Here is a 14,502-nt window from a genome sequence, read left to right as displayed (position 1 = left end):
TGGAGCTCTACAGAGCACTGGCATGGCCTGTACCGCAGGCTTGCCTAACAGCTCTGCAAAACCCTATTTCCAGGGAAATTGAAGCTGCCTAGACCAATGAGTTCCTGTGAGTCCTCAAAGTCCCCAGGAGACAGGGTGGGTTGGTGTCCCCATGGGTGCTGTGCGTCCTGCTTGAGCATGTATCAGTGCATCCCCGGTGGGACTCGGGGCGATAGACCCAGACACAGCCCCGTGCTTTTGGCTTGAGCTTTGAGGCCACTGGTATCGAGGGAATGCAAAGGGCAGGTTTCCAGATCTGCTCAAGTAGAGCATGAAATGGGTGTAAATCCGGAATAATTCTGCACGAGAAGAAGGAACAGTGGTGCCCTGCTGACCTGCTGCTGTGGGCACTGTCCCCTGGCAGAGACATATGGTGGCAAAGATACCCTTTTTGCTTGCTTTGATGAAGATCCAGAGGGCCAGCGGGGAGATGGGTCTGTGCCCCTCTGAGGTAGCTGCTCTGGGCTCTCTGGTTTGCGGCGGTTCGGGCCCCTGAGCTGGGCTGTGGCAGTGCCAGACTCCACTTTGCAGTGGTGTGACTCAGTTTATCCTGTTAGATAACCCTGTTCAGCAAGGACAAAACTCTCCCTCTTCTAAAACAGGTTTAAATACAGAAATTGGTGCTCTTGCCACTTGATTTTTTTTTAAAGGTTGCCCTGTTCCAGAAGGCAGCAAGTTGCTCCCATCCCTCTACCAGCTGCATTTTGAATGTGCATCAAAGCCCTGTTGCTGGAGCCACGAAGGGGCTGTTCAAACACTGTGATGAAGGTGGTCTCTGCCCAAGAGATGTTGCAGCCAGGGGCTGGCCCCTGCTTCATCCCTGGGGCTGGATGCGATGGGGGTGAGCAGGAATACCCACACAATTCTGTGCTGCTGTGGGGGTTGCCTGCCCTTGACAGAAAAAATCCATTTTGCACACAGAGACTCAGTTCAGCAGAGACAGCGAGAAAGCATGGTGATTTCTAAAATGCAGTTATCCTGTGCTGCTCGAAATCAATACCTCCCTTTGCCATTGCTTTTATCGCTTGGTTTTATAATCACCATAGGAACGTGTCAATACCATTATGCACCCAGAGTCTCTCTTCCCATCAGGGCTATAAATGTCCAGTCCTCCTTAATTACAAAGGGTTGAAGGTTTCCAGCTCTCAGCATGGCAGGGCTGGGTCTGTGAGGATTATTGATCCTACAGCTTTTTCGGGGGCAGACACTCAGCAGCACCGCGTAAAGTTTTGGTGCACAGAGGAGTCGCTGTTTGCCAAGGGGATGCTCATTCTGTGGAGGGTGAGGCCCAGAGGTGCATCTATCCCAGTATCCCTGCAAAGTGGGATCGAGTGTTGCGGTATATTGGGCTCATCTCTGACACAAGCCGGTGTTTACGGGTCAAACAGATATGAAGGCGAAGCTGAGGCAAGGTGACTCAAAGCAAGAGTTTTTCTGGTGTCTAGGAAGCCTTTGCCAGGCATTTTGGCCTCATTCAGGGCATGGCGGCCTGTTCCTCCTAGTGGGACCACCCATCTTGTCCCCACTTTGCTGTCTCCAACCCCTTTTTGTTGTTCTGTTGCTCAGTGGAGCCACCCTTATCTCTCTCAAATGGCCCATCCTATTCCTGTCTGGAGAGTCATCCTGATTGCTGTAACATTAGAAACTGCCATTATTGCCTTGCTTTTTGGCTCAAGATAAGACTTTAACCCCTTCCACTCAGGAGCAGAGCCATCCAGCACTGCAGGTTGCTCCTGTTTCCTGTGGAGGGGTGCTGTGAAATGGTCACTGGCCCTGCAGGACTGAGCTCCTCTGGCTGAGGAACCTCTTGCTCTGGGCACCGCACGCTGCTTGCACAAGGCGCAGGAGGAAAGCTGCTGATGACTTGCAGCATATTGCAAAGCTGGAGTGGTGCTGCTAATGCCAAAGGTGTTTTGTTTTGTTGAACAACCTTGTCTGTGTTGTGAAATTGCACGTCTAACAACAGCCAGCTGGTGCCAGGGACACCAACTGCTCAGCTCATATGGTTCTCAACCTGATGGTGCTTTTTGATCAGAGGCTGAATGGGGGTCTGGGAGGAGAAGGAGCACATGCAGTTCTCCTTCTACAAGCAATGCACGCATAATAATCTTTCTTGTAAGTTCAATATTTCTGCAGTAAACCAGTTTGCAAAAACTCACCAAGATCCTGCCATCACCTGACTTCAAGGGTTGAGCAAAAATGCCCCAAAATGGCAGCAGCTGGCATTGCCTTCTCAGTGCCCCCTCTCCCCAGCAGGCTGGGCGCAGGCGTCCTGGGAGCAGAATGAGAGGATGGCCGGCCTGCCGCACATTCCGGGCCCCGAGCACCTTCGCCCCTTCACCCCCGCCTCGTTGGCTGCCATCGAGCAGCGCATCGCCGAGGCAGAGGCACTCAAGGTAAAGCGGCAGCACGTGGAGCTGCCTGAGGAAGAGGAGATCAAGCCCAGCAGTGACCTGGAAGCTGGCAAGAACCTGCCCCTCATCTATGGTGACCCACCACTGGAGCTCATCGGGACCCCCCTGGAGGACCTGGACCCTTTCTACAAGGATAAGAAGGTGAGGGGCAGAGTTTAGTCCATGGGTAGACTTGGCATTAGATGTAAGTCCAAAGAAAAAGACCAAAGCTTGGACATGTCCTTCTTTCCACCATGGCCCAGAGTCTCATCTGAGCCCATCTTGGTGATCCACAGTCCCAGAGTGCTGTGGTATCTTCTCCTCCTTGGCAAAGTCCCGAGCCTTTGGAGGTCCAAAGCATGCATAGAGGTCTCACCTCTAATGGCACCACTTGATCCGTGGGTGTTTCAGGGGTGTGCAGAGGGGCTAACCCATCTCCCTCCTCTCTTTTTTCCACAGACATTCATAGTCCTCAACAAAGGGAAGTCCATCTTCCGCTTCTCAGCAACCCCCGCCCTCTATCTGCTGGGGCCCTTCCACCCCATCCGCAGAGGAGCCATCAAAGTGCTTATCCATTCATATCCTTGTCTTCTGTGATGTTGCTCCACTGCCAGGTCAAACCCTGATGCTCAGAGTGCAAACAGCCCTGGGAGAGGGCTGAGAGAGGCGTTTCATGATGGTGTGGTGAACAAATCTCCCAGGATGGCCCCCACCATGGCCAGGACCCACTGCCCAGCTATTCCAGTGCTTTGTTCCCTTCCCAAGGAGTGGGTGATTGAAGGCTTTGGGCACCTTGGTGGCACCAAGAGCTCAGTCTTGGTTGGAGAAGGGAAGAAAGTTAAGTGGTGGAGATTCCTAGGAAGAGGTTCAAGGTCTCTGAGGTCTGAAGAGACTTGGAAAGGAGGGAAAATGTTTACAGATCAGGGGGACCTCTGGGAAGCGGGTGAATTGGGGAGCTCAAAGGATGCTTTAGGAGAGGGAAGACAGAGGAACCAGGACAGTGGGGTACAGGGAATGAGGCAACTTGGGCAGTGCTGGGGCTTTTAGTGTGACACAAGCAAAGATGGAAAGACAGGAAAGGGCCCCAAGAGCAAGAGGGGCACTAGGATGGGTGGGAAATGATCCCAGCAGAGCTCTGGTGACAGCAGGGGTTGGTGGCCAGGAGGTAGGAGAAAAAAGTAGGTGTTTGTGGCAGAGAGATCAAACAAGTGGGGAAAGCTGTATCCTGTGGTGATGGAGAGGAAGGAGTACAAGGGCAGGAAGGGAAGCAGAGCTGGCACCACAGAGCTGGGGAGAGGAGCAGAAGGGGAGGGCAGGGGCCGGGACCATGCATGGGAGCAGCAGGACTAAGGGGAAAGTGTGAGCACAGGAGTGAGGTGGGAGAGACCTGCAGGAGGAGCAGGTCAGGGCATGGGAGCAAAGTGGGAGCCAGGACAAAAGGAGTAGGGCTGCTTGGCTTCATAACCATGTGAAAGGGGGAATCTAAGCAACAGACACAGCATTTCTCCTTGACCAGGTTTTAAATTATTCAGCATGGTCATCATGATCACGATTTTAACCAACTGTGTGTTTATGACGCTGAGCAACCCCCCGGCGTGGTCCAAGAACGTGGAGTAAGTCCCTGCCTCCTGAGACCTTCCCCAGCTATGGGGGCCATCCCAGCTTGGTCATCCTTAGGAGGGACAGGACCAAGGCTGAGGGAGGGCTGTTGGGATTCAGGCATCCTTCTGAGGAGGAGAGGTGTCATTAGGAGATGCTGGTGGCCCTCTTGATCCCAGAAGGAATGTCTTTGCTCTGCACTAGGCATTGCAAAGAGTGGGAGTGTTTCCAGGTTGCCCAAAATGTGGTGGGATCCCTGTGACAGGAGATCACTGCAGAGCAGGTTGGGTTGGGTTGGGTTGGGTCAGCAGTGAGTCTGGAGAGGCTGAGCAGATCCACCAGTCCAAGGAGCGTGGACAACCAACCCCAGGTGAGGAGGGGAAAATCCAGAATTTTCTGCTATGGTTCTGCACAATAGGGTCTCAGCAGGGTTTCACAGAGACAGTGGTGGTGTCGAGACTTCAGCAGGGATCAGAGGTGTTACAGAATAGTCGCCAAAGGGATTGGTACCTCAAGATGTTCCAACTTGCCTTACGAGGCGAGTTGAAAACCTCCCACAGTGCTGAAGCACCCCAAGAACCCAGCAGCCCGTGACCATGAGACCCCCGACTCAGCTCCCCAAGGTGGTCCCACTGGCAGCAGTAGACAAAACCTCATCCTGAGCTGGCCCTTGGACCCGAGTGAGCATCCCCTGAGTCACTGTTCCAATTTCAGATACACTTTCACTGGGATATACACCTTCGAGTCCCTCATCAAGATACTGTCGAGAGGCTTCTGCATCGACAGCTTCACATTCCTGCGTGACCCGTGGAATTGGCTGGACTTCATGGTCATCTCCATGGCGTGAGTTTGGTGGGATGCAGGGAGGACAGGGGGTCTGGCCACTGCACCCGGTGGGGGACCCTGGGGAGGAGAACTGAGAAACAGGGGGATGGGTGCCTGACAGAGTCCTTGAAGCCCTTTCCTCTCCTCTTCTGCAGCTACATTACTGAGTTCGTGGACCTGGGGAACATCTCTGCTCTCAGGACCTTCCGTGTCCTCCGCGCCTTGAAAACCATCACTGTGATACCAGGTGGGACTTAAAGAAGGGGTTTCCTCTCCATATCTTCCCCTTCTGTGAGCTCGTATTTTCCCCCAGTTCACAGCAATTCCTTGTTCTTTTGACAGCTCTAAGAGAAAACAGAGGAAATAAGGTATTCGATAATTATAAATAATTTTCCACATAATTCAGCTTCTGGGTCAGGTCCTGCTGATTTTACATCTTGAAATTAACTCCAGTCACTCAGTTGTTTGGCCAGTGAAAGCCCCTGATAAGCCAGACGTGGTATTTTTAGGGCTCCTTGGAGATGCATTAAGTGGGCTTGTGTTCACGTTGTATTTATGGGCGCGATTAACTGATATACTTTTCTTGGTCCTTGGAGCCATAAACTCAGTTTTGTCCCTGCTGCTGACTGCTCTGGTGCTAAGGTTGAAATATTTAATGGGCATTAGTGCAAGAGCCACATGGCGAGTGTTTAACATCACCCCAAACATCCAGCCTGCGGTTTTAGGAGCGTTTTATCAAATACCTCTGATGGCTGTTTCCCAAATCTGATACCATTTCAATACTCTGCTTTGGTACCACCTAGTGCAAGTTCACTGAAATGATAGGTCAGACCCGCTGAAGAAGTGTGAGATTGAACGGAAAATGATAATTCCTTGTGGTGAATGAATTCCTGTGTCCCTACAGTTTCCTGATCTTTAGGGTTCATATTTGAATGTTTTTTGCCTCCATCAAACAGGCTAAAAATTGCATTTAGCAAAACATAAGCTGCTGCTTCTTTCTGGAATGACATCCCCCCAAGAGGCTCTGCAGAAATAGCAGTTTCAAAAATAAACTGTTTTAGAACGGCTGTCCTCAGCAATTTCCCAACATAGACGAGCCCCTGGAGAACAGGGTTTTACCTAAATAGTTTGGGGAGGGGGGGGACTGGCATGATGACAGCACTAAAAATCACACGTCTTTGGAGAATTTCCTCCATGTGGGAAAGCTCTGTGCTCAGAGCTGCTTTTTTAAGATCAACTTCAGGATGTCCCAGCATCACCCATCATCCATGTAGACCTCGGGTGACGGGAACAACATCCTCCATGTCTAAAGACCACCGAGGATCTGTGGGCAAACCTCCTCTGCAGAGGAAACGGCAATGCTGTGGGGGGAGAGATGAGTTAATCCCGATGCTTAATGCAGATGTCACTTTGTCACCTTCACTTGGACATGCTGGGGTTTCTCCAGCTTGATGGGATCAGGCTGGAGGGTCCAGCTGGGCTCCCAACCACCCACGGGACAACAGCATGTGGAGGTGTTAGGCCATGGAGGCTTTTCTGGAGCTGAGAGGAGCGCTCAGCATCTTCCAGATGGGCTGGCAAATAGCTTTTCCCTGTGCCACAGCAAAGTGGTTTGGGCCAAAAAAGGCCAGATTGTGGCATTACGGGAAAGCATAAAGCCAAAAGAAATTGATGGATGCCAGGTTGGGGTGGAATTTGTCTTGTGATACCCAGGTTAATCTTGACATAGGGAGGCTTGACTGGCACTGGTCCAGGGGTGACAAGTTTTGGGGAAGAGTTTATGCTGCCCAGCAATGTGTGGGGACAGAGGGGCAGCTGGGATGCAACGTAGGGCACAGAGCTGGGTGTCTGAGCACATGGGGTGAACTTGGTGATACTACAAGTCCCCACCAAATCCAGCACCTTTTGGGAACACCATAGCACGTTCTGCACAATTAACAAATGAGCAATTACCTCAGTAGTGATGCCTCCCCCCTAGGGCTGAAGACAATCGTTGGGGCTTTGATCCAGTCGGTGAAGAAGCTCTCGGACGTCATGATCCTCACTGTCTTCTGCCTGAGCGTGTTTGCCCTTATCGGTCTCCAACTCTTCATGGGGAACCTCCGGCAGAAGTGTGTGCGGTGGCCACCCCTCAACGACACTCTGCTGGAAGACTTGGGGCTGGACAACAACATGTTGGCCAATGCAACACTCTACAGCAACTTCACTGATGGCATCACCAGCAACTTCACTAGCAATTTCACCGGCAATAGCACCTTCGATTTCGAGGCCTACATCAATGATGAAGGTAAATACTCATGCATCTTCTTCTCCATTGACCCATCACCCTGGTTTGCTCCTCAGTTTCCTCTCTCTTCCTCTATGTCAGACCAAGAGGGTTTGTTTGCATGGATCTTCCTGCCAAGGTGCTTTGCAGGGAGATGTGGCTGGTGGGTGAAACAGGGGTTGCGCATACTCACAGAATGGACAGAAGGGATCAAATCCTCTTTCTAAGGAATATGCAGTCCACCTGGGCAAGATAAAGTCCTCCAGAAAGGTTTTACCATGGGAAGACCTCGACAAACCAGTGTCTCCATCTCTCCCACTTGCTAGTGAGGGCACAGTCTCCCCATCAGGGTGGGCACTGGTGAATAGCTGCTCCATCTGGCTGGTCACAGCAGAGAGACCAAACCCTCCAGAAGCAGATGGGACTTTGGGTGGAAAACCAGAGGTAAAGATGCAGGAATTACATTTCTCACCCACTTTCACTGCTGCATCACAGCTGGGTCCTTCCCCAAGTACCACTACGTCCAGTGAGCATTGCATGCAATCGTGCAAGAACACGACAGCCAACAGGAGGGGAAGGAGGGAGAGGTGGGATCAAGCACAGGTCCTTGGACAGGTCTCCAAGTTTACTACTTTCCTACCACTTCTTTGAAACAAGTTTGGCCAACAAAAGCGCAGTGGGTTTTTTGTTTGTTCGTTAGTTTGGGGTTTTAAAACTCCATGAAAATGTAAAAATCTCAGAAAATCTGTCTGGCAGAGCTGCATGGTGGCGGGATGCTCCACAGGGATGTTTCAAGTCTCATTTAGGGCACTAGGCAGAGCACAGCAGAAGGTCAGGTTATGTCTTGGCTGAGCTGCTTTGCCCAGCTGTACAAGTAGGTCTGGCATTAATTACAAGAAGGCTTCTTGGTAGGGGTGCAAATTCAATATATAGGATCTAATAAGTGCAGTGCAAATAGCAACAGCACCCTGTGGCCATGCATTCAGGTTAACAGCAAAAAATGTATTACCTGGAGTTTCACAAGTGGGCCATCTCCTTGATGAGCCCATGTAGGTTAGATAAAACCCTGGTGGCAAGAAGCCAGGCAAAGCTGGGAGTGCTTTGAGGGAGCTCCAGAAATCGCTGTGTGGCTCCTGGGAGGGCTCTGCTAGGTGATGCCCAGGATACGGTCCAGCTTCCCTCCGCCATGTCCTGGGGTGGGTGCCTCCAGGTGCTCATCTATGTGTCCCTGGGGGCAGGTGACCTGTGGTGGTACCGCTTGGCAGTCTGTGAGCAGGGTGGGTTTCACCACCAGGTGGGGGCTGGCTGGGATGGGAGCAGCAGGAGGAAGGCGATAGCCATGGAACAATAGCAGGCAGTTTCCCCAGGCTTTTTTGGGACCCCTGCAGTCCTCCATGCTCGGTAGTCCCTGGGAATGTCCTGCTATTTCGTATGTTTTCCCAGCAAAACAGACCAGCCCTGGTCTTTTGACCACACGTTAACCCACTTTCCCAGGACACCTGACTCTGGCCAACCTGGCTGTTTCCAAAGCTCTTCATGGGCTTGGGACCCACCTAGTTGGGTTGGCAAAACAACGCCATGAGCTCTCTGAGTTAGTGTCAAGTAGTTCAAGGCAAATAGCAAAGTCAGCAGAGAGATAACCCAGTGCCCAATGCTGGGATTCAGGAGATTTCCCTGACAGCAAGGAGCTGCCAAGAATTTGAAAATCAATCTTTGTATTTATTATTTTTTTAATTTTTTAATGTCTTGCTCTTTCCCCAACTGTGAAGCCAATTTCTACTTTCTGGATGGAGCGCTTGATGCCCTGCTTTGTGGGAACAGCAGCGATGCTGGGTGAGTGTGGCTGAGGTCCCCTGTGGCTCCCTGGGAGGGGACAAGGCAGCCAGCGCAGCCTGGGAACCACTGATGCTTGGGGTGGGACAGGATCGGGGCTGGGAATGTGGCTCTGCAGGTGAATGGTCCAGGAATCCCAATTATATTGGCTTGGGGGGGCGGGGGGGGCGTGTATCAGTCCGGGCATTCCAACTGTATCAGCCTGGGGGATGGGGCGTCCTGCTGAAGCATCTCAGCACCTCCAGAGATGGAGCGTTTGGCAGCAGGTGCAGGAGGGGCAGCGCTGGGGTCTCATGCCAGCTGCCCCCACGGCTCCTTTGGTAGGAAGTGCCCTGAAGGGTACCAGTGCATGAAGGCGGGCAGGAACCCGAACTACGGCTACACCAGCTACGATACCTTCAGCTGGGCTTTCCTGGCCCTCTTCCGCCTCATGACGCAGGACTTCTGGGAGAACCTCTTCCAGCTGGTAGGCAACAAATTTTTATCTTTGTGCAAATGCTCCTCTCGTTTCAATGTTCCCCCTGGTCTAGGACAGGTAAAAATTCACTTGACTGGCAACTTGTAAGACCTTGTCCTATGATTTATGTATCTAACCAGGATCAGCAGAGATCACGGTCCCATCCAGTTCCCCAACCTCAGCAATGCAGTGTATTTTCCAGGGCAAAGCCCAGGTGTGCTTCAGCAGTACTGTCAGCTGTATCATGGAAATCAGGAATTTATAAGAGATCTAGTACATCTCCAGCTTGAGCTAAGGGAGAGGGTAAGGGGGAAAGGCCAGGTCACTTGTCCACTGCATTGAGTCATCCTCTAGGGAGAAGTTGCAGACACCATAATATCCCAGCTGATCCTGGGTCTAGAGACTATTTAGATAAAAGCAAGCCTATGCCTAAAGGCTACACACGTCCTCTGGAAATGATTACGCACAGATCTGGGGTTAGAAAGGACCACTCCTGGCCCAAGGTTGAGACCTAAGAATTTAGGGGCTGAGACATCAGCCCCTGTCACAGCAAAGAGAGTCTTTGATGACATATTGGTCCCATCTCCATACATGTTTACATCCCTTGGGCTACCAGGAAGCACAGAGCAACATGGGGGGGTTGCTGAGACTTCTGGTTGTTTCACACAAGTCCTAACCCAATGCCATGGACTGCAGGAAAGTCATCTGGGCAATGATCAGCCCTTGGGGAAGATGGGAGAAAAATATTGTGCTCCTGCCACAAATGGGAGGGTGCCCTGGTACAACACCTTTCATTGGAAGCATCACCAAATTGATACCATGCCAAGGTGGTGTGACAGCCCTACCTCATCTTTCTACAGACGCTGCGATCAGCAGGGAAAACATACATGATCTTCTTTGTGGTGGTTATATTTCTTGGTTCCTTCTACCTCATCAACCTCATCCTCGCAGTGGTAGCCATGGCTTATGCAGAACAAAATGACGCCACGATGCTGGAGGAGCAGCAGAAGGAGGAGGAATTCCAGCAGCTCATGGAACAGCTGAAGAAGCATCAAGAGGAGCAAGAGAAGATGGTTGGTGGGAAGTGTGGAGGCCAAAATGAGGGACCTTAGGAATAGGGGGAGAAAAGGGGAGGCAGCAACAAGCGTGGTGGTGCTTCTATTTGTGTAAAATCCAAGAATAAGCCCCATTTGGTCCATAGTAAGCCAAGATAATAATGGGGTAACTATTTTAGGAGTCACAGCTGAATCAAAAAGTTGAGATACTATCCTGGGGGGGGGGGGGGGAAAAGGCTGAAAAGATTTAATTTCCACATCCGAAATCCAGCACAGGGAGCACTGGGAGGCAGCAGAGAGGTGCAGCACAGAGGTGCGGGTTCTCTTGAAAGGAAGAGGTGAGAAACAAGGCTTAAAAGGCACCAGAACTAACAATACATCTTCCTGTAGCACATCAAGAGCAGGAAACCTGGCAGAGAGCCTGCACAGGCAGACTATGACCTGGGTACAAAAGAAGTGCTCAAGGAAGATAAGGCAGTTGCAGCAAAGATAAATGCATTAGCAAACCATTTGCTTTTGGCCAAGACTGGAAACAGAAGAGAGGGCTCGAGAGACCCTGTCTGGCCCAGGGATGTCCTGGTGTCTTTACAGGAGCAGAGGCACAGCTCTCAGGGTCTGGCCTCACTGCTGTCCCCCCGCAGCAGATATGAGCAGATACATGTGCCTGGTGCTGCAGTTTGCAGTCAAACAAGCTGGCGTCAAAATGGGTGGTCTCTGAAGCTGCTTGATTTCCACCCATTTCACAGATTCATGGAATATTCTCGGCAAGTTTGCAGACGACAGCAAGCTGAGTGCTGTGGCTGACATGCCTGGGGGATGGGATGCCATCCAGAGGGACCCTCATGTGAACCCCATGAGGTTCAACAAAGCCAAATGCAAGGTCCTGCACCTGGGTTGGGGTAATTCCTGGCATCAATACAGGCTGGGGGGGGATGAAGGCATTGAGAGCAGCCCTGCAGTGAAGGACTTGAGGGTACTGGTGGATGAAAAGCTGGACATGAGCTGACAATGTGTGCTGGCACCCCAGAAAGTCAACCATGTCCTGGGCTGCACCCAGAGCAGTGTGGGCAGCAGGGTGAGGGGGGCATTCTCCCCCTCTGCTCTGCTCTCGGGAGACCCCCCTGCAGTGCTGGGTCCAGCTCTGGGGGCACCAACAGCAGAAGGACACGGACCTGCTCGAGCGGAGCCAGAGGAGGCCATGAAGATGCTCGGGGGGCTGGAGCACCCCCCTGTGAGGACAGGCTGAGAGAGTTGGGGGGTTCAGCCGGAGAAGAGAAGGCTCCAGGGAGACCTTAGAGCGGCCTCCCAGGACTTAAGGGAGGCCTACAGGAGGGGTGGGGACAAACTTTTTAGCAGGGCCTCTTGCAACAGGACAAGGGGTGATGGTTTTAAACTAAAAGAGGCTAGATTTAAACTAGATATAAGGAAGAAATTTTTTACACTGAGGGTGGTGAAATACTGGCACACGTTTTCCAGAGGTGGTAGATGCCCCATCCCTGGAAACATTCAAGGTCAAGTTGGACGACGTTGAGCAACTTGATCTAGTTGAAGATGTCCCTGCTCATTGCAGGGGGGTTGGACTAGATGACCTTTAAATGTCCCTTCCAACCCAAACTATTCTATGATTCTATGGATACCGGGTTGGGAGGGACCTCAGGGATCATCTGGTCCAACCTTTCTTGGCAAAACCACAGTCTAGACAAGACACACTCGCTCCAGTGCTGGGGTGTTACCTTAGCCCCTCTCTGGTCCTTGGGAGTCTCTTTTCAGCACAATAGGCCTATAAAAACATGGGCAAAAGTTTCTGTGATGCTTGATACTGCAGCCCAGCCATTTTCCATCTCTAATCATCATTTTGGTCTATGTCAGCAATGTCCACAGGGGACATCCCTGCAAATCTAACTGTTAGTCTGGGCAAAAGACCAGCTTCCTTGCATGTAGAGAGAGACACAAAACAATGTTTTCCTCTCTCTCTAGAGTCTCTATCTCTCATTGCTTCTCTGTGCCAAGCCACAACATCCTCCGAGGAAGTGGCTTGCTCTTATCTGTCTGGTGCTGTTGGCAGGATGGGTCTAAGCAAGCCCTGTCCGAGGGATGGGGACACCAGGGCTGGGCATAAAGCTGGTGCTGTAGCCAGTTCCCTGAGCAAATTAACCAGTGAGTTGCCCAAAGGATTTATTAAGGGATGATACTCCTTTATTGTCACCTATAGAAATGGAGAAGGCAGAGGGAATAAGGCTGAGAGTGAGGGAAAGCGCCTACAAAAAATGGGGGCTCAGATCCATTTAATAACCAGTGACCCAGCGTAGAAACTGTGTTCCATCTCAGTGATGGAACAGAGAGGTTCCCACTCCTCTGCGGCATCCTTGATGTGACCAGAGGGTGTAGTAACATTGAAATATTAATACCACTGTCAGAAAAAAGAAAAAAAAAAAAAAAGAAAATGATCGCATGTGCAAATGAAAATCTAATAAAACAACACTTGGGGAAAAAAAATAAATTTTGACCCAAATCTTCACAAATTCAGTGCAAGTCAAAAAATTCTGGACATTGCATTTCAGCAAGAGCCTTGAAGATTTTGTTTCTTCCCCATTTGGGATGAAAGCCTGTTTCAAAGATTCAAGTTTCCTGCCAGACAGAAATTAGAAGGTTTGCACAGTTTTGTCCTTATGAATTATTCACCCTGAGCAAATTTGAACAGAATAATACTGCTGTGTGGAGAGCTTGGTATGGTGGGGTGTGCAAGTGAAAAGGAAAGGCTTGCAACAATTAGCTACTGCAAATTGTCATCCCTCATTGTTGCTCATGAGGATGTGAGTTTGCTGCCCAGGACCTGCAGCAGCAGACTTTGGAGTCACAAAGTCCTGCCCAGGGTGGTCCTGGGGCTCAGCTCGCTCCCCTCCTCAGCCTGGTGCCCTGCAGCGATTGCGGGATGGTCCCGATGGCTGCGGACACAGGGGTGACAAGGACGTGGGTTGCTGCAGTTGCAGGACCGGCGGTCCAGCAGCGGTTCCCTGCCCAGCAGCACGGCCGAGAAGGAGCGCGACTCGGACCTGAACAGTGACCAGGACAAGGCAAAGAACTGCAACGGGCAAGTGGTCCCCAAGGTCGTGCTGGAGCGGTCCGCTACGGTGATTGATGTACGTGCTCTGTTCTGTCTCTGCCATCCCTTGAGGGTCTCCACCCCCCTTTGAGGGTCTCCACCCCAATAACCCCAGTGGAGGGACAGACTTGTTGTGGGTTGGGCCCTACAAGTCTTTCTTTCCCATGTTGCACCCCGAGGTCTCTCCAGACCAGGCCCTCTTTTCTGTGCATTCAATAGCCCTCAGCGCTCTGCATTCACCCCCTGTGGCCTCCTCTCCTTCTAGTTCAATCCAACCAATGAGCCGGAGAAATCAGACCACAACCACCTCACTGTGGGCAACCAAGATGGGCCAGGCCTTGAGAAGAGGGTGGGAAGCGCCATCAGCGTCATCTCCAATGCTATGGAAGGTACATTCTTCCCCAGCCTGGGGGAGGGCTGGGTGTGCCAGCTGGTTTAGCCCAGCTGTTGTGCGTTGGTGGGCGTGGGGTGCTCAGCACACACCCGTGATAGCAGCTGTCCCAAATCTCCAGCCCCACGCAAGGGGTGACTCTGGACCTGGGGTCTCCATACGGGGTCAGTGCACTGCAGCGATGCTCAAGCAAAAGCTTTTCATCCCAGCTCAGTAGGATGATGCCTGGAGGCAATAATACAAAATCTCATGCAAATGAATGGGATTGCAATTGATTACAGCAGTCTCCAGAGTCAGCTGAGAGCTGTTGAGTGGCTTCCCAGAGCTGCTGTCTCAACTTCAGCAAAAAGTACCTCAGACTCAGCAATAACAGGTTTCTCAGCCCCGTCCTCCCTGAGAGTGGGCACCAAACCCTCTGGTCACTCCAGAGCAGTTCCCTTGGATGTCCCTGCAATCTCAGTGTGGCAGGGACACCTCAAATCCTGCCCAGGTGCTGAGAGCAGGATTGAACCCACAATTCCCTGACTGATCTGCCTTTCCA

The 14,502-nt window shown here is 51.6% G+C and overlaps 1 protein-coding gene across 1 annotated transcript in view; it reads left to right on the top strand.

The window, feature by feature from the left end:
- Positions 1-2,315: 2,315 nt before the first annotated feature.
- SCN4A (sodium voltage-gated channel alpha subunit 4) overlaps positions 2,316-14,502 on the top strand; it is a 32,434-nt gene continuing 20,247 nt past the window's right edge. Inside the window, exons 1-11 of the mRNA XM_074849113.1 lie at positions 2,316-2,594; positions 2,892-3,018; positions 3,949-4,045; positions 4,746-4,874; positions 5,012-5,103; positions 6,835-7,143; positions 8,892-8,955; positions 9,280-9,421; positions 10,273-10,485; positions 13,452-13,607; positions 13,836-13,959. Coding sequence (XP_074705214.1) covers positions 2,331-2,594; positions 2,892-3,018; positions 3,949-4,045; positions 4,746-4,874; positions 5,012-5,103; positions 6,835-7,143; positions 8,892-8,955; positions 9,280-9,421; positions 10,273-10,485; positions 13,452-13,607; positions 13,836-13,959 — 1,717 coding nt within the window. The 5' untranslated portion in view covers positions 2,316-2,330. The remainder of the gene's footprint in view (positions 2,595-2,891; positions 3,019-3,948; positions 4,046-4,745; positions 4,875-5,011; positions 5,104-6,834; positions 7,144-8,891; positions 8,956-9,279; positions 9,422-10,272; positions 10,486-13,451; positions 13,608-13,835; positions 13,960-14,502) is intronic.

Source organism: Strix aluco, chromosome 24, assembly GCF_031877795.1.
Source record: "Strix aluco isolate bStrAlu1 chromosome 24, bStrAlu1.hap1, whole genome shotgun sequence".
NCBI lineage: Eukaryota > Metazoa > Chordata > Aves > Strigiformes > Strigidae > Strix > Strix aluco.
Note: the sequence above shows the minus strand (reverse complement) of the source record. Positions and strands in the feature narration are given on the sequence as shown.